Source organism: Stomoxys calcitrans, chromosome 1 (genome assembly GCF_963082655.1).
Source record: "Stomoxys calcitrans chromosome 1, idStoCalc2.1, whole genome shotgun sequence".
Taxonomy (NCBI): Eukaryota; Metazoa; Arthropoda; class Insecta; order Diptera; family Muscidae; genus Stomoxys; species Stomoxys calcitrans.
In genome coordinates, this window is record NC_081552.1 from 99,343,449 (window position 1) to 99,363,120 (window position 19,672).

The 19,672-nt window shown below is 39.6% G+C and overlaps 1 protein-coding gene across 1 annotated transcript; it reads left to right on the top strand.

Annotated features, from left to right (window-relative positions):
• The first annotated feature begins 3,854 nt into the window (after positions 1-3,854).
• On the top strand, positions 3,855-4,706 carry LOC106095246 (adult-specific cuticular protein ACP-22-like). Its single transcript, XM_059366242.1, has 2 exons — positions 3,855-4,416; positions 4,480-4,706. Exons 1-2 carry the CDS (start codon positions 3,855-3,857, stop codon positions 4,704-4,706), a joined length of 789 nt encoding a protein of 262 aa, XP_059222225.1.
• Positions 4,707-19,672: the final 14,966 nt, after the last annotated feature.

Sequence of the window (19,672 nt, forward strand, 5' to 3'; positions counted from 1 at the left end):
AGCCAATTCGAATAAGAATTACGCCCTTTGGGGGCTCAAAAAGTAAAATAGAGAGATCGATTTACATGGGAGCTGTATCGGGCTATAGACCGATTCAGACCATAATAAACACGTATGTCGATGGTGATGAGATGATCCGTCGCACAAAATTTCAGGCAAACCGGATAATAATTGCGACCTCCAGAGGCTCAAGAAGTCAAGATCCCAGATCGGTTTATACGGCAGCTATTTCAGGTTATGAACCGATTTGAACCTTATTTGACACTGTTGTTGAAAGTAAGAATAAAATAGGTCATGCAAAATTTCAGCCAAATCGGATAGGAATTGCGCCCTCTAGAAGCTCAAGAAGTCAGGTCCCAAGAACTGTTTATATGACAGCTTTATCAGGTTATTGTCCGATTTGAACCATACTTGCCACAGTTGTTGGATATCATAGCAAAATACTTCGTGCGCAATTTCATTCCAATCGGATAAGAGTTACGCCCTCTAGAGGCTCAAGATGTCAAGACCCTAGATCGGTTTATATGACTGCTATATCAGGTTATCGACCTATTTAAACCATACTTGGCACAGTTATAGAACATCATAACAAAACACGTCGTGCAAAATTTTATCCCAATCGGATAAGAATTGCGCACTCTAGAGGCTCAAGAAATCAAAACCCAAGATCGGTTTATATGGCAGCTATATCAGGTTATGAACCGATTTGAACCTTATTTGACACAGTTGTTGAAATAGGAATAAAATCCGTCCGTCTTTCACCCAAATCGGATAATAACTGCGCCCTCTAGAAGCTCTAGAAGTCAAGTCTCCAGATCTGTTTATATGGCAGCTCTATCAGGTTATTTACCGATTTGAACCATACTTGGCATAGTTGTTGGATATCATAACAAAACACGTCGTGCAAAACTCATTCCAATCGGATAAGAATTGCGCACTCTAGAGGCTCAAGAAGTCAAGACCCAAGATCGGTTTATATGGCAGCTATATCAAGCGGCTAGCTTTATTCCTTCGGAAGTTAGCGTGCTTTCGACAGACGGACGGACATGGCTAGATCGACATAAAATGTCGCGACGATCAAGAATATATATTCTTTATGGGGTCTCTGACGAATATTTCGAATTGTTACAAACAGAATGACGAAATTGATATACTTCCCATCCTATGGTGGAGGTTATAATTAATGGTTGCCCAAAAAGTAATTGCGGATTTTTCATATAGTCGGCGTTGACAAATTTTTTCACAGCTTGTGACTCTGTAATTGCATTCTTTCTTCTGTCAGTTATCAGCTGTTACTTTTAGCTTGCTTTAGAAAAAAAAGTGTAAAAAAAGTATATTTGATTAAAGTTAATTCTAAGTTTTATTAAAAATGCATTTACTTTCTTTTAAAAAACCCGTAATTACTTTTTGGGCAATTCAATAACTCGCTGACCCAGGCCCGCTTCACTGCGCCTTCTTTTACTTTATATGGAACAAAATTTTCCTTGGAATTTTTAATTTCGACAAAGAGCTTTTAGTGAAATACCATGCTACGCAAATAGTATATCGCTCGACTTACAGTTTAACAATATAAGTGCCTTTATCTGAATCCCATATGTTCTTTATTGGTCTACGAATTTAACTTAAGATGTAAGGTGTACTCCATTCCTTAAATTCTTTATTTCAGCTCGATATTCTCATGATATCTGGGTGTTTTGGGGGGTGAGGTAATCCCCCAGACACTTCTTTCAAATACCATTTATTTAAACCCTACATTGCCATTGGCTTAGGGGAGTTTACACGATGAGGCGTCCCCCAAACACATGGCCCCAAAATAGGTTATCAAATTCGTTTTCTAATCTGAAATACCTTTCATTTGAGCCACATATTGGTATGGTCGAAAAATTGTTACACTTTGGGGTGTTTTGGGAAAAGGGTGATGCCCTAAATTCATGGTCTTACATTTGGTTATGAAATTCGTATTCTACTCCCAAATACCTTTATTTGAGCCTCATATTGCGATGGTCAGTAAAAAATTGCTGTTTGTGGGGTATTTTGGGAAAGGGTTAGACCCCCAGAAAACTCGTCCCGGAAGGGGTATGCTCTACCCCTCAATACCTTCCATTTAATCTCCACATTGACAGGGTCGGTAAATATGCCCGATTTAGGGGTGTTTTGGGGATTGGGGTGGTCCGCCAAACACTAAGCCCGGAAAATATATCAGCAACGTGCTCTATTCTCATATATCCATATATCATTTATTTGGACCCCATATTGCCATTGCCCTCAAAATTGGATATCAAATTCGTTTTCTAATCTCATTTAAACTCCTTATTGCAAAAGTCAGCAAATACGTCCGGTTTTGGGTATTGGCCCTAATTCATAGCTTTTAGTTTTTATTTAGTTTCACTCTCTATAAGACTCAAATTGTCTTGGTGAGCAAATATGGCCCATTTGGGGGTTGTTATGGTGGTGGGACGTCCGCTAGACAGTTGAAATCAGATACGTGGTCTATTACCACATACCTTTAATTTGAGCCCCATATTTCCATAGTCGGCAAACATGACCGGCTTGTGGGGTGTTTTGTGGGATGGTCGGCCACTCAATGAGTTGGCCTTGAAAATATATATCGGATTCGTGTTCCACTTTAAAATCCCTCTTATTTGAGCCTCATATTGCAATAGTCAGAAAATACTTACTTTTTGGGTGGTGTTGTGGGGGTGGGGTGGCCTCACATAAACTTTTTCCAGAATATTGATATCAGATTGGTGGTAAGGGGAGGGTCCGCCCGAAAATTTCAAGAAAATCGGTTCAGCTGTTTCTGAGTCTATAAGGAACCCACAAACATACAAACAAACCTACAAACAAACCTACAAACAAACACAAATTGATTTTTATATAAGATGGTGTCTTAGACCCATATTACCAGGTGTTGCAAACAGAATGACGAAATTAGTATACCCCCAACCTTTAGTGAAGGGTATAATAAAACCGTTATAGATAATAACTTTGCATTTTATGAATAGTTCAGAAATTTATATAGCAGCCCTCGCATAATAAAAATTAAAATTAATGTTCTTCATGTATGCAGAAATTATTAATAAAAGGATACTAAATCTACACTGATTTGTTACTGCAAAGTATGATATAAGTAGAAAATACTTCCAGCTTTTGATATCTACGAAAACAAAACTCTTAAGTCGCAAATTAAATTTTAGTACTCATGTCTTTCTTGTTGTTGTTGTACTTGTTTTACTATTTTTAAAATCCGGTAATCATAATTATGCCAATTGTTTGCGATGTTTTTAAACACAACATCAAAAAAAAAATTGTTGATTATGGTTGAATTAATTAAGACAAGCATTTATTGAATCTTTCCACCCAAAATAAATGCATTGAATTCAACCGAAATGAATTGTATGCGCATGCACAACGAACAAATGATTCTTGCAATTGATGACGCAGTCCCATTAGCCAAGATAACACAGGCTAGCGCCACATTCATACATACGACCCAATATGAAGGTTTATACGTTTAACACCCAAAAACCTAAAATATGAAAGGAATGTTACACTTTTAGTATGTTAACACAGACTAGCGCCACATCCACAAAACATACATACGAGCCAATGTGAACGTTTATACGTTTAACACCCAAAAACCTTAAATATGAAAGGAATGTTACACTTCTAGTATGGTAAAAAACAATGAACAGGAGAATATTTTCATTAATTACCAACGAATTGAAATAGTTTGCTTTAGTATAAAAAGCTGGCTAATGGCACAAAAATGGTATCAGTTCATCGAGTTCATTTCAATTCAATACAACTTCTTTCCCAAAGCAGAAAGAAGTATTAGCCTAGGAGCAACTATCATGAAGTTCATAACCATAGGAACTCTTTTAGCCTTTTCCGGCTTAGCTGCTGCTGGACATTTGCATCATGGTAGCGCTACCAGTTATACTGTAGTGACTAAACATAAAACCGATGGTCATCATGGATGGTCTGGGCATGATAGTGATAGTCATGGTTGGTCTGGAAGTTCCGTCAGTCATGGTTGGTCTGGCCATGGTGAAGCTGGTCATGATTTGTCTGGACATGATGGTAAGGGCACAAGTCATGGCTGGTCTGGCCATGATTTACCAGAACATGACGACGATAGCCACGGTTGGTCAGATAAAGTCGTAAGTCATGGTTGGTCCGGACATGGTGACGATATCCTCATTTCTTCGGGACAGAACGATGATAGCCACGGCTGGTCGGGTCATGAAGAAAATCACGGTTGGGCTGGCCATGACGAAAGCCAAGGACATGGCGATTCGGAGCATCATGACTATCATTCTCATCCCAAATACGAATTCAAATATGGTGTTAAGGATTCTAAGACCGGTGATATTAAGGATCAATGGGAACAACGTGATGGTGATAGTGTCAAAGGTAACATTTCCAACTTTTGAAGTCTTTTGAAACTGTTTTCATACCGACAATCTCTATTTATAGGTGGCTACTCCTTGAAAGAAGCTGATGGCACCATTCGCGTGGTTGACTACCATGCCGACAAACACAATGGTTTCAATGCTGTTGTCAAAAAAATAGGTCATGCGCATCAGCCCGAACAGCACCATAGTCATCACCATGGAAGTTGGGAGGGTGGCCATTCTGATCAACAAGATCACGGTCGTGGTTACAGTGGACATAGCAGCTACGGTGGATCTCATTCACATTAATTGTATTGTCATTTTCCTGTAGAAAACCACCCCGATTACTTCCTTGGTTACGCTGAATTTTGCCTCATTGAAAATGTGATACCCTATTTTAAATTTAAAATGATATACATACCTTGCAATAAAATTATTTAAATAACAAAGATGTTCAGCTGATATAAGTTTTCGTAAAAAGAGAAACTTGATTAAAGACGATTTCATCTATCTAGTGCAACAATAAGTTAACCTTGATAGGTAGCATAACCTTCGCAGACTCACTTTCTGAACGACACTGCTACCAATATAAATATCAACGAACAACTTTTGCAGCATCAACCCCTATAAATGTCTGCAGATTCGTTGGCGCCAAGCAAAAACCATCACAAATGGTGGGTGTATGTAATCCTCTGGCTATGCTTTTCCACTGCAGGAAAGTCTACGTCTTTTATATACCCCATACTTCATTCATTTTGTCATTCCCTTTGTAACAAATCGAAATATCCATTTCTGATCCTACAAAGTATATACATATGTATATTCTCGATTGTCGTACAATTTTAAGACGATCTAGACATGTACGGTCATTCATCTGTCTGTGGTAATTGCGCTACAGCTATTAAAAATTATGAAATTGATCTGAAACTTCGCAAATATACCTTATTTTACTGTTAGCAGCTACTTCGTTAAGCCCTTCGACATCGACATCGTGCGAAATATGGTTCAGATCAAATCTATATTTGGACTAGCTGGGCAGGGACCGCTCCGCTGCGCCTTCTTTAACTCTCTAATATCTTTTTAGGGTGGGGACACTTCGCCCTAAATATGGATATCGAATTCGTGCTACTGTAGCCTATGACGCTGAACGCCTGCATTCGAATCCTGGCGGAACTTCGGACAAAATTTAAAGCGGTGGTTAACCCTCCTTAATGCTGGCGATATTTGCATGGTACCATGCCATGCAGGGTCATGTAAAAAATTGTCCCCAAAGAGGTGTCGAACTGCGGCACGCCGTTCAGACTCGGCTATAAGAGAAGGTCCCTTATCATTGATAAGCTCAACTTGAATCGGAAAGCACACATTGATGTGTGAGAAGTTTACCCCTGCTGGGTTACTTTTAGATTATTTAATTTAGACAATCAAAGAGCTTTTAGTGAAATAGCATGCTATGAAGATAATATATGTATATCGGAGAAGCATAACAATATAAATGCCTTTATCTGAATCCCACATGATCTTTACTGGTCTTTGAATTCATTCGGAGAGTTTAGAGGCATTAACGTTTGGGTGTTAGATATACTCCATTATTAAAAGGCTCGATATTGTCATGATGTCTGATTTAGGGTGTTTTCGCGAGTGAGGTGGTCCCTTAGACTTTTGGCCCGGAATAAAATATCAGCATCGTTTTCTCTCAAATACCATTTATTTAAACCCCATATTGCCATTGGTTTAAGGGAAGTTTATGGGATGAGGGGACTATTTGGCACCAAAATTTGTACTCCTTGGGGGGTGTTTCGGGAAAGGGGCGGTGCCCCAAATACAGGTTCCCACATTTGGAACCTGTATTTGGGGCACCGCCTTTATTTGAGACCCATATTAAATATCAGTAAATAATTGTTGTTTGTGGGGTGTTTTAGGAAAGGGGTAGACCCCCAATATCTATCATTTGAGCCCCACATTGACGTGGTTGGTAAATATGCCCGATTTAGGGGAGCTTTGGGGAGTGGGTGGTCCCCCAAACAATAAGCCCTGAAAAAATATCAGCATCGTGCTCTACTCTCAAATATCATTTATTCGAACCCCATATTGCCATTGCCCTTAAATTATCTTTGTTTTAAACCCCTTATTGCAAAAGTCAGCAAATATGTCCGGTTTAGGGTATGGGCCCTAAAAACAATCAACATCGAGATCCACTCTCTTTAAGACCCAAAATTGTCATGGTGAGCAAATAAGTCCCATTTGAGCGTTGTTATGGGGTTGGGACATCCCATAGGCAAGGTCTCGAATGTTGATATCAGATTCGTGGTTTACTCCCAAATACTTTTCATCTGAGCCCCATATTTCCATAGTCAGCAAACATGACATGTTTCGGGGGTGTTTTGGGGGATGGGGCGGCCGTTCATTGACTTGGCCCTGAAAATACATAACAGATTCGTGTTGTACTCTAAAATACTTTTTATTACAGTCCCATATTGGAATGGTCAGCAAATACGTCCTATATGGGTGGTGCTATGGGGATGGGTTGGCCCCACACACTTTTTCCCGAATACTTATAACAGATTCGTGCTTTACTCCCAAAGAACTTTCATTTGAACCCCATATTGCTATGATCGCAAATTTGTCTCCTTGGGGATATGTTTTCGTGGATGAGCGGCCTCCCAAACACTTGGTCCCAAGTCTGGATATCAGATTCGTATTCTACAATTTAATACCTTTTATTTGAGACCCATAATGCCATGATCAGTAAATAAGTCATGTTTGGGAGGTGTTTTGCGTAGGGGGTGCACCGCCAGAAGCTTGGTCTCACATTTGGATACCAAATTCGTATTCTACTCGCAAATACCCTTCATTTGAGTCTCATATTGCCAAGGTCAGTAAATATGCCCGATTTAGGGGTATTTTGGGGATTGGGGTGTCCCCCAAACACTAAGCCCTGAAAATATATCAGCAACGTGCTCTATTCTCAAATATCATTTATTTGAACCCCATATTCCCATTGGCCTCAAAATTGGATATCAAATTCGTTTTCTAATCTCAAATACCTTTCATTTCAACCCCTTATTGCAAAAGGACTTATTTACTTACCATATTGCCATGGTCAGTAAATAAGTCCTGTTTGGGGGGGTGTTTTGGGAAAAGGGTGGACCCCCAGAAACTTTGTCCCAAATTTGGATACCAGATTCGTATTTTACTCGCAAATACCTTTCATTTGAGTCCCATATTGCCATGGTCGGTAAATATGTCCGATTTAGGGGAGTTTTGGGGGTTGGGGTGGTCCCCCTAACAGTTGGTCCGACAATTGGATATCAGATAAATTTTCTAATCTTAATTACCTTTGACTTGAGTCCCATATTGTCGTGATTGGTCTAAGTATATGTTTTGTAGGTTTCAGGGTGGGGCGGCCCCCCTAGGTACGCCATCCGAAATTTGGATCCCAAATTTTTATTTTTAAGGTACTATATGAGAGCACAAAAAATTTCGCTTAAATCGCACCACCCATCTCCGAGATCTGGCGTTTCTGAAAATTAGGGTCCGCTCCCCTTAAGATATCAAAAAATGTAGTACCCTCTTTTCACCTCGGGCTCATTATGCACCATCAGTGCAAATTTCATGAAAATCGGTTCAGCCGTTACTGAGTCTATAAGGAACACACAAACAAACAAACACAAATTGATTTTTATACCCACCACCGAAGGATGGGGGTATATTCATTTTGTCATTCCGTTTGCAACACATCGAAATATTCATTTCCGACCCTATAAAGTACATATATTCTTGATAAGCGTAAAAATCTAAGACGATCTAGACATGTCCGTCCGTCTGTCTATTGAAATCACGGAACAGTCTTCAAAAATAGAGATAATTAGCTGAAACTTTGCACAGATTCTTTTTTTTTGTCCATAAGCAGGTTAAGTTTGAGGCCCATAAAAGGCACATTAAATTGACCGATTTCGCCGAAATTTGGAACAGTGAGTTGCGTTAGTTTCTTCGACAACCTCCTGCAATTTGGCCCAGATCGGATCAGAATTTGATATAGCTGCCATATAAACCGATCTCTCTATTTAAAGTCTTGGCCCCATAAAAGGCACATTTATAATCCGATTTCGTCAAAATTTGACACAGTGATTAATGTTAGGCTTTTCGACATCCGTGTCATATATGGTTCACATTGGTCAATATTTGGCTATGGCTACCAAAAAGACCAATATTTTGTTCTACAAAATTGAACAATTACTGCTCCTTAATAGACCACTCAACATTCGTGTCGAATTTGGTCCAAATCGGACCATATTTCGATGAAGCTGCTATGGGGGCCTAAATTATTCATTTTTTACCGGATTATGACGAATGGTGGTTTACATATACACCCGAGGTGGTGGGTATCCAAAGTTCGGCCCGGCCAAACTTAACGCCTTTTTACGTTTTATACCCACCACCGAAGGATGGGGGTATATTCATTTTGTGGATATCGAATTCGTGCTACTGTAGCCTATGACGCTGAACGCCTGCATTCGAATCCTGGCGGAACTTCGGACAAAATTTAAAGCGGTGGTTAACCCTCCTTAATGCTGGCGATATTTGCATGGTACCATGCCATGCAGGGTCATGTAAAAAATTGTCCCCAAAGAGGTGTCGAACTGCGGCACGCCGTTCAGACTCGGCTATAAGAGAAGGTCCCTTATCATTGATAAGCTCAACTTGAATCGGAAAGCACACATTGATGTGTGAGAAGTTTACCCCTGCTGGGTTACTTTTAGATTATTTAATTTAGACAATCAAAGAGCTTTTAGTGAAATAGCATGCTATGAAGATAATATATGTATATCGCAGAAGCATAACAATATAAATGCCTTTATCTGAATCCCACATGATCTTTACTGGTCTTTGAATTCGTTCGGAGAGTTTAGAGGCATTAACGTTTGGGTGTTAGATATACTCCATTATTAAAAGGCTCGATATTGTCATGATGTCTGATTTAGGGTGTTTTCGCGAGTGAGGTGGTCCCTTAGACTTTTGGCCCGGAATAAAATATCAGCATCGTTCTCTCTCAAATATAATTTATTTAAACCCCATATTGCCATTGGTTTAAGGGAAGTTTATGGGATGAGGGGACTATTTGGCACCAAAATTTGGCACCGAAACACCCCCCTTGGGGGGTGTTTCGGGAAAGGGGCGGTGCCCCAAATACAGGTTCCCACATTTGGAACCTGTATTTGGGGCACCGCCTTTATTTGAGACCCATATTAAATATCAGTAAATAATTGTTGTTTGTGGGGTGTTTTAGGAAAGGGGTAGACCCCCAATATCTATCATTTGAGCCCCACATTGACGTGGTTGGTAAATATGCCCGATTTAGGGGAGCTTTGGGGAGTGGGTGGTCCCCCAAACAATAAGCCCTGAAAAAATATCAGCATCGTGCTCTACTCTCAAATATCATTTATTCGAACCCCATATTGCCATTGCCCTTAAATTATCTTTGTTTTAAACCCCTTATTGCAAAAGTCAGCAAATATGTCCGGTTTAGGGTATGGGCCCTAAAAACAATCAACATCGAGATCCACTCTCTTTAAGACCCAAAATTGTCATGGTGAGCAAATAAGTCCCATTTGAGCGTTGTTATGGGGTTGGGACATCCCATAGGCAAGGTCTCGAATGTTGATATCAGATTCGTGGTTTACTCCCAAATACTTTTCATCTGAGCCCCATATTTCCATAGTCAGCAAACATGACATGTTTCGGGGGTGTTTTGGGGGATGGGGCGGCCGTTCATTGACTTGGCCCTGAAAATACATAACAGATTCGTGTTGTACTCTAAAATACTTTTTATTACAGTCCCATATTGGAATGGTCAGCAAATACGTCCTATATGGGTGGTGCTATGGGGATGGGTTGGCCCCACACACTTTTTCCCGAATACTTATAACAGATTCGTGCTTTACTCCCAAAGAACTTTCATTTGAACCCCATATTGCTATGATCGCAAATTTGTCTCCTTGGGGATATGTTTTCGTGGATGAGCGGCCTCCCAAACACTTGGTCCCAAGTCTGGATATCAGATTCGTATTCTACAATTTAATACCTTGTATTTGAGACCCATAATGCCATGATCAGTAAATAAGTCATGTTTGGGAGGTGTTTTGCGTAGGGGGTGCACCGCCAGAAGCTTGGTCTCACATTTGGATACCAAATTCGTATTCTACTCGCAAATACCCTTCATTTGAGTCTCATATTGCCAAGGTCAGTAAATATGCCCGATTTAGGGGTATTTTGGGGATTGGGGTGTCCCCCAAACACTAAGCCCTGAAAATATATCAGCAACGTGCTCTATTCTCAAATATAATTTATTTGAACCCCATATTCCCATTGGCCTCAAAATTGGATATCAAATTCGTTTTCTAATCTCAAATACCTTTCATTTCAACCCCTTATTGCAAAAGGACTTATTTACCTACCATATTGCCATGGTCAGTAAATAAGTCCTGTTTGGGGGGGTGTTTTGGGAAAAGGGTGGACCCCCAGAAACTTTGTCCCAAATTTGGATACCAGATTCGTATTTTACTCGCAAATACCTTTCATTTGAGTCCCATATTGCCATGGTCGGTAAATATGTCCGATTTAGGGGAGTTTTGGGGGTTGGGGTGGTCCCCCTAACAGTTGGTCCGACAATTGGATATCAGATAAATTTTCTAATCTTAATTACCTTTGACTTGAGTCCCATATTGTCGTGATTGGTCTAAGTATATGTTTTGTAGGTTTCAGGGTGGGGCGGCCCCCCTAGGTACGCCATCCGAAATTTGGATCCCAAATTTTTATTTTTAAGGTACTATATGAGAGCACAAAAAATTTCGCTTAAATCGCACCACCCATCTCCGAGATCTGGCGTTTCTGAAAATTAGGGTCCGCTCCCCTTAAGATATCAAAAAATGTAGTACCCTCTTTTCACCTCGGGCTCATTATGCACCATCAGTGCAAATTTCATGAAAATCGGTTCAGCCGTTACTGAGTCTATAAGGAACATACAAACAAACAAACACAAATTGATTTTTATACCCACCACCGAAGGATGGGGGTATATTCATTTTGTCATTCCGTTTGCAACACATCGAAATATTCATTTCCGACCCTATAAAGTACATATATTCTTGATAAGCGTAAAAATCTAAGACGATCTAGACATGTCCGTCCGTCTGTCTATTGAAATCACGGAACAGTCTTCAAAAATAGAGATAATTAGCTGAAACTTTGCACAGATTCTTTTTTTTTTTGTCCATAAGCAGGTTAAGTTTGAGGCCCATAAAAGGCACATTAAATTGACCGATTTCGCCGAAATTTGGAACAGTGAGTTGCGTTAGTTTCTTCGACAACCTCCTGCAATTTGGCCCAGATCGGATCAGAATTTGATATAGCTGCCATATAAACCGATCTCTCTATTTAAAGTCTTGGCCCCATAAAAGGCACATTTATAATCCGATTTCGCCAAAATTTGACACAGTGATTAATGTTAGGCTTTTCGACATCCGTGTCATATATGGTTCACATTGGTCAATATTTGGCTATGGCTACCAAAAAGACCAATATTTTGTTCTACAAAATTGAACAATTACTGGTCCTTAATAGACCACTCAACATTCGTGTCGAATTTGGTCCAAATCGGACCATATTTCGATGAAGCTGCTATGGGGGCCTAAATTATTCATTTTTTACCGGATTATGACGAATGGTGGTTTACATATACACCCGAGGTGGTGGGTATCCAAAGTTCGGCCCGGCCAAACTTAACGCCTTTTTACGTTTTATACCCACCACCGAAGGATGGGGGTATATTCATTTTGTCATTCCGTTTGCAACACATCGAATTATCCATTTCCGACACTATGACGTATATATATTCTTGATCAGTGTAAAAATCTAAGACGATCTAGACATGTCCGTCCGTCTGTCTGTTGAAATCACGCTACAGTCTTTAAAAATAGAGATATTGAGTTGAAACTTTGCACAGATTCTTTTTTTTTATAAGCAGGTTAAGTTCGAAGATGGGCTATATCGAACTATATCTTGATATAGCCCCATATAGACCGATCGGCAGATTTAGGGTCTTAGGCCCATAAAAGCCATTATCCGATTTTGTTGAAATTAAAGACAGTGAGTTGTGTTAGGCCCTTCGATATCCCTCGTCAATTTGGCTCAGATCGGTTGAGATTTGGATATAGCTGCCATATAGACCGATCCTCCGAATTAGGGTCTTAGGCCCATAAAAGGCGCATTTATTGTCCGATTTTGCTGAAATTTGGGACAGTGAGTTGTGTTAGGCCCTTCGACATCCTTCGTCAATTTGGCCCAGATCGGTTGAGATTTGGATATAGCTGCCATATAGACCGATCCTCCGATTTAGGGTCTTAGGCCCATAAAAGCCACATTTGGTATCCGATTTTGCTGAAATTAGGGACAGTGAGTTGCCTTATTCCCTTCGATATTTTTCTTCAATTCGACCCTGATCGGTTAAGATTTGGATAGAGCTGCCATATATACCGAACTCTCGATTTGAGGTTTTGGACCCATGAAAGGCGCATTTATTGCCCGATGTCGCCGAAATTTGGGACAGTGAGTTGGGTAATGTCCCTTGACATATATCTGCAATACGGTACACATCGGTCCAGATTTGGATATAGCTACCATTTAGACCGACCTCTTGGTTTTAGGTTTTGGGGCCATAAAAGGCGCATTTATTGTGCGATTTCGCTGAAATTTGGGACAGTGCGTTGTGTTAGACTCTACGACATTTTTCCGCAACTGAGCCCAAATCGGTGCAGATTTGGATATAGCCGCCTTGTAGGCCGATCTCTCCATTTAAAGTCTTGGTGCCATAAAAGGCGCATTTATAATCCGATTTCACTGAAATTTGACACAGTGACTTATGTTAGGCTTTATGACATCTGCGTCGTATATAGTTCAGATCGGTTTATTTTCAGTACAATGACTTGTACTTATTAGGATTTGGTCCAAATCGGAACATATTTCGATATAACTGCTATGGGAAATAAGGTATGCAATTTTCACCGGATTTTAATCGAAGGTGGTTTACATATATACCCAAGGTGGTGGGTATCCAAAGTTCGGCCCAGCCGAACTTAACGTCTTTTCACTTGTTGTTTAATTTTCAATCAATATAGAATCAATATCGCCAATCGATATTGGCATAAAAAACGAGGTCCAAGAAATTGATAGTCGCCCCATCCCCGATAAGCTCCCCAAACAGGAATAGTACTCAATCATAGCTTGATGAAACTCAAATGATATTCATTTGAGAGCAGATTACGAATATGACATTAAACTTTGTGTCCAAGAATCTAGGTGCTGTTTTACCTTCTAAAATCGCCTCCAATAGGTTATTTGACCTATTACAACAATGGGGAATCAAGTTATAGATTTTTATACCATCCACAATAGGATGGGGGTATACTAATTTCATCATTCTGTTTGTAACACCTCGAAATATGCGTCTAAGACCCCATAAAGTATGGTTGCCCAAAAAGTAATTGCGAATTTTTCATATAGTCGGCGTTGACAAATTTTTTCCCAGCTTGTGACTCTGTAATTGCATTCTTTCTTCTGTCAGTTATCAGCTGTTACTTTTAGCTTGCTTTAGAAAAAAAGTGTAAAAAAAATATATTTGATTAAAGTTCATTCTAAGTTGTATTAAAAATGCATTTATTTTCTTTTAAAAAAACCGAAATTACTTTTTGGACAACCCAATATATATATATTCTTGATTGTCGTGACATTTTAAGTCGAACTAGTCATGTCCGTCCGTGCGTCTGTCTGTCGAAGCATGCTAACTTTTGAAGGGGAATAGCTAGTCGCTTGAAATTTTGCACAAATACTTCTTATTAGTGTAGGTCGGTAGGGATTGTAAATGGGCCAAATCGGTCCATGTTTTGATATAGCTGCTATATAAACCGATCTTGGGTCTTGACTTCTTAAGCCTCCAGAGAGCGCAATTCTCGTCCAATTTGACTGAAGTTTTTCACATAGTGTTTTGGTATCACTTCTAACTACTGTATTAAGTATGGTTCAAATCAGTTCATAACCCGGTATAGCTGCCATATAAACCGATCTTGGGTCTTGACTTCTTGAGCTTTTAGTAGGCGGAATTCTTATCCGATTTGCCTGAAATTGCATATAGTGTTTTGATATCACTTCCAACAACTGTGTGAAGTATGGTCCAAATCGATCCATACCCTGATATAGCTGCCATATAAACCGATCTGGGATCTTGAGTTCTTGAGTCTCTAGAGAGCGCAATTCTCATCCGATTTGGCACAGATTTTGTACAACGGCTTCTCCCATGGCCTTCAACATACGTGTAAAATATGGTCTGAATCGATTTATTGCTTGACACAGCTTCCATATAAATCGATCTCCCGATTTTGCTTCTTGAGCCCCGAATCGGACAATAACTTGATATAGCTCCTCATCCCCCTCTGTCCATATTCATTATTCTTTGTTTGCCTAAAAAGAGATACTGCGCAAAGAACACGTCAGATGCGATCCATGGTGGAGGGTATATTAGATTCGGCCCGGCCGAACTTAGCACGCTCTTACTTGTTCTATTTGGCATCATCAGTTTTTCCTTGGTTTGATATTAAAACATCCCACAAATTTTGATGAATTAAAACTGATTTCATCTGCAGGCTCCATGTGTCATAATTATTTTCCGACAGCTTGCCAATATTGAACATACCAGAAGAACCCTTCTTTTATTTTATTCGACACACAAAAATAAATAAATTTCCAAATGTTCACTTAGAGCTCTTCTGGGCCCATAACCTGTTGCACTTTTTCTGACCAAAATGTTTCTTCCGATCAATAAATGACAAGAACTGTTCGTTTTGACTGCTTTATTTCAACTGATGCTTATATCTACCCACATGCTAATAAGGAAAACATACAAAAGGATCTATTGTATTTACAGTGTTGCATTTATGTCATTCCACCATATTAGTGTATGTGTATTGTTAACGCAATGCGAATGTAGCAATCACAATAACAGTTTATATTGATTGACTAGAAAATGTTTTTGAAATTCGTACACTAAGGTACTAAAAAGCACAAAATAGTTCTGTCTTTATGAATTGAGCAAAAGCTCGTGAAATTTTGATATAAATAGTTAAACCGTGACTATGTAAATTAGTCGACTACAAGAATTTTTGATATTCATGGATTTAGTTACGCAAAATTTTTGTATGTTGTGTAATTATTTAATTTTCATAATATGGCATTTCAAATTTCTAGACTTTGGCAATTTGCAGTTCACTGTTATGTTATCTCGAAACTAACCAAAGGCAGCAAAGCAAACCGGGATTATGCTAGTCTCTATATATAAAAGAAACGCGTGATTGACTGATTGATGACTGCCCATCCCAAACTGCTAAAGCTTGAATGATGATGGTTTGCACGAATGTTGACCATGGTTTGGAGGCGCGAGATAAGGCCGGTTTGGTAATATTCGTACGTTTAGGTCTTAAAATGCACAAAATTGTGAGTTTTTACCCAGGGTGAGCATTACGATTTTAGGGTCAAATTAAAGAGCGTCGCGAAAAAATAAGATTTAGTGACAAAAATTTCTCAAAACCGTACTGGAGTGGGAGAAATAGTACGTTTAGTACCGCAATTGGTACTTTTTGGTACCTTCTTTGTTAATTGAGCTACAGCTTTGAGTTTTGGTACCTAGGTACACTATGGCATCATAAATTGGGAGGCCAAATAAGTTTTTGGACTTTTGGACATTCAGGTACTAAAAAGTGCGAACAAAGGCACGAAATAGGTGATCTTTGCATAGGACGAACGGGTAGAGCTAGAACTTCAAAATTTGGCTTAAATGATTGTTGTTGGGAAATAAGGGGGTAGATAGAAACAAGTAAAAGCGTGCTAAGTTCGGCCGGGCCGAATCTTATATACCCTCCACCATCGCATTTGTCGAGTTCTTTTCCCGGCATCTCTTCTTAGGCAAAACAAAAAAGGATATAAGAAAAGAGTTGCTCTGCTATTAAAACGATATCAAAATATGGTCCGGTTCGGATAACAATTTCAGCCAATTCGTATAAGAATTGCGCCCATTGGGGCTCACGAAGTAAAATAGAGAGATCGATTTATATAGGAGCTGTATCGGGCTATAGACCGATTCAGACCATAATAAACACGTATGTTGATGGTCGTGAGAGGATCCGTAGTACGAAATTTCAGGCAAATCGGATAATAATTGCGACCTCTAGAGGCTCAAGAAGTCAAGATGCCAGATCGGTTTATATGGCAGCTATATCAGGTTATGAACCGATTTGAACCTTATTTGACACAGTTGTTGAAAGTAAAAATAAAATACGTCGTGCAAAATTTCAGGCAAATCGGATAGGAATTGCGCCCTCTAGAAGCTCAAGAAGTCAAGTCCCCAGGTCTGTTTATATGACAGCTATATCAGGTTGTGAACCGATTTGAACCATATTTGGCACAGTTGTTGGATATCACAACAAAATACTACGTGCAAAAACTCATTCAAATTGGATAAGAATTGCGCCCTCTAGAGGCTTAAGAAGTCAAGACCCAAGATCGGTTTATATGGCAGCTATATCAGGTTATGAACCGATTTAAACCATACTTGGCACAGTTGTTGGATATCATAGCAAAACACGTCGTGCAAAATTTCATTCTGATCGGATAAGAATTGCGCACTCTACAGGCTCGAGAAGTCAAGACCCAAGATCGGTTTATATGGCAGCTATATCAGGTTATGAACCGATTTGAACCATACTTGGCACAGTTGTTGGGTATCATAACAAAACACGTCGTGCGAAATTCCAATCCAATCGGATAAGAATTGCGCCCTCTAGAGGCTCAAGAAGTCAAGACCCAAGATCGGTTTATATGGCAGCTATATCAGGTTATGAACCGATTTGAACCTTATTTGACACAGTTGTTGAAAGTAAAAATAAAATACGTCGTGCAAAATTTCAGGCAAATCGGATAGGAATTGCGCCCTCTAGAAGCTCAAGAAGTCAAATCCCCAGATCTGTTTATATGACAGCTATTAGGTTATGGACCGATTTCAACCATACTTGGTACAGTTGTTGGATATCATAACGAAATACTTCGTGCAAAAATTCATTCAAATCCGATAAGAATTGTGCCCTCTAGAGGCTCAAGAAGTCAAGACCCAAGATCGGTTTATATGGCAGCTATATCAGGTTATTTACCGATTTGAACCATACTTGGCACAGTTGTTGGGTATCATAACAAAACACGTCGTGCGAAATTCCAATCCAATCGGATAAGAATTGCGCCCTCTAGAGGCTCAAGAAGTCAAGACCCAAGATCGGTTTATATGGCAGCTATATCAGGTTACAGACCGATTTGAACCATACTTGGCACAGTTGTTGAACGTCATAACAAAACACGTCGTGCAAAATTTCATTCTGATCGGATAAGAATTGCGCACGCTAGAGGCTCAAGAAGTCAAGACCCAAGATCGGTTTATATGGCAGCTATATCTAAACATGGACCGATATGGTCCATTTACAATACCAACCGACCTACACTAATAGGAAGTATTTGTGCAAAATTTCAAGCGGCTAGCTTTACTCCTTCGGAAGTTAGCGTGCTTTCGACAGACAGACGGACGGACGGACGGACAGACGGACGGACGGACAGACGGACGGACATGGCTAGATCGACATAAAATGTGACGACGATCAAGAATATATATACTTTATGGGGTCTCAGACGAATATTTCGAGTAGTTACAAACAGAATGACGAAATTAGTATACCCCCCATCTTATGGTGGAGGGTATAAAAATATGGAAAATAGCACTGGAAACGAGAGAAACGCTTAGTACCCTATTTTTCACAAATCGTATATTTTGGTACCAAAAATTACTAAATAGTACGAAATAGCTTTTATACTTTTACAATGAACGGAGACGGGTAAAACTAAATAATTTGGTATAAGTTATTGTAGTCTTGACAAAAAATTCGATAAGTTGTACCAAATACGAAATGCTGAAATCGTACCAGGAGTGGAAGAAAGCGTACCTAAATGCTGTAATTGGTACTTTCCTTATAGCGCTACAGCTCTGAAATTTGGGATATAGGTATATCTGGGCGTTATATTTCGGGCGACAAGTTTTGTTTTGATAACACTTTGTTACTAAACCGCACAAAATTGTACTTTTTTACAGACTGAGCTACATCTCGGAAATTTGGGATACAGGTACATTTTAGCAGAACATAACGGGCGACTAAAAGATTATTTTGAAATTTTTACATTTAGGTACTAAAATGTATAAACTGGTTTTGGCTGAAACTCTTAAAATTTCAATACAGTTGCGCCTTGATCTTGGATGTACCATCGGGGGCAGTGTACTAGACTAGAATTTTTATACCCACCACCGAAGGATGGGGGTATATTCATTTTGTCATTCCGTTTGCAACACATCGAAATATCCATTTCCGACCCTATAAAGTATATATATTCTTGATCAGCGTAAAATCTAAGACGATCTAGACATGTCCGTCCGTCTCTCTGTTGAAATCACGCTACAGTCTTTAAAAATAGAGATATTGAGCTGTAATTTTGCACAGATTCTTTTTTTGTCCATAAGCAGGTTAAGTTCGAAGATGGGCTATATCGGACTATATCTTGATATAGCACCCATATAGATCGGTCCAGATTTGGATATAGCTGCCATATAGACCGATCCTCCGATCCGGTCTAAAGCCCATAAAAGCCACATTTATTATCCGATTTCGCTGAACTTTGGGACGGGGATTTGTGTTAGCCCTTCGACTTCCTTCGTTAATTTGGAATAGATCGGTCCAGATTTGGATATAGCTGCCATATAGACCGATCCTCCGATTTAGGGTCTTAGGCCCACAAAAGCCAAATTTATTATCCGATTTTGATGAACTTCGAGACAGTGAATTGTGTTAGGCCCATCGACATCCTTCGTCAATTTGGCCCAGATCGGTTCAGATTTGGATATAGCTGCCATATAGACCGATCCTCCGATTTAGGGTCTTAAGACCATAAAAGCCACATTTATTATCCGATTTTGCTGAAGTTTGGGACAGTGAGTTGCCTTAGGCCCTTCGACATCTGTCTTCAATTTGGCCCAGATCGGTTCAGATTTGGATATAGCTGCCATATAGACCGATTTCCTGATTTAAGGTTTTGGGCCCATAAAATGCTCATTTATTGTCCGATGTCGGGACAGTGAGTTA

Bases quoted from the DNA above. Each gene is read 5' to 3' on its own strand.
- LOC106095246 (XM_059366242.1), top strand. From the start codon at position 3,855: ATGAAGTTCATAACCATAGGAACTCTTTTAGCCTTTTCCGGCTTAGCT. The intron at 4,417-4,479 runs GTAACATTTCCA...CTCTATTTATAG, and splicing joins TGATGGTGATAGTGTCAAAG to GTGGCTACTCCTTGAAAGAA.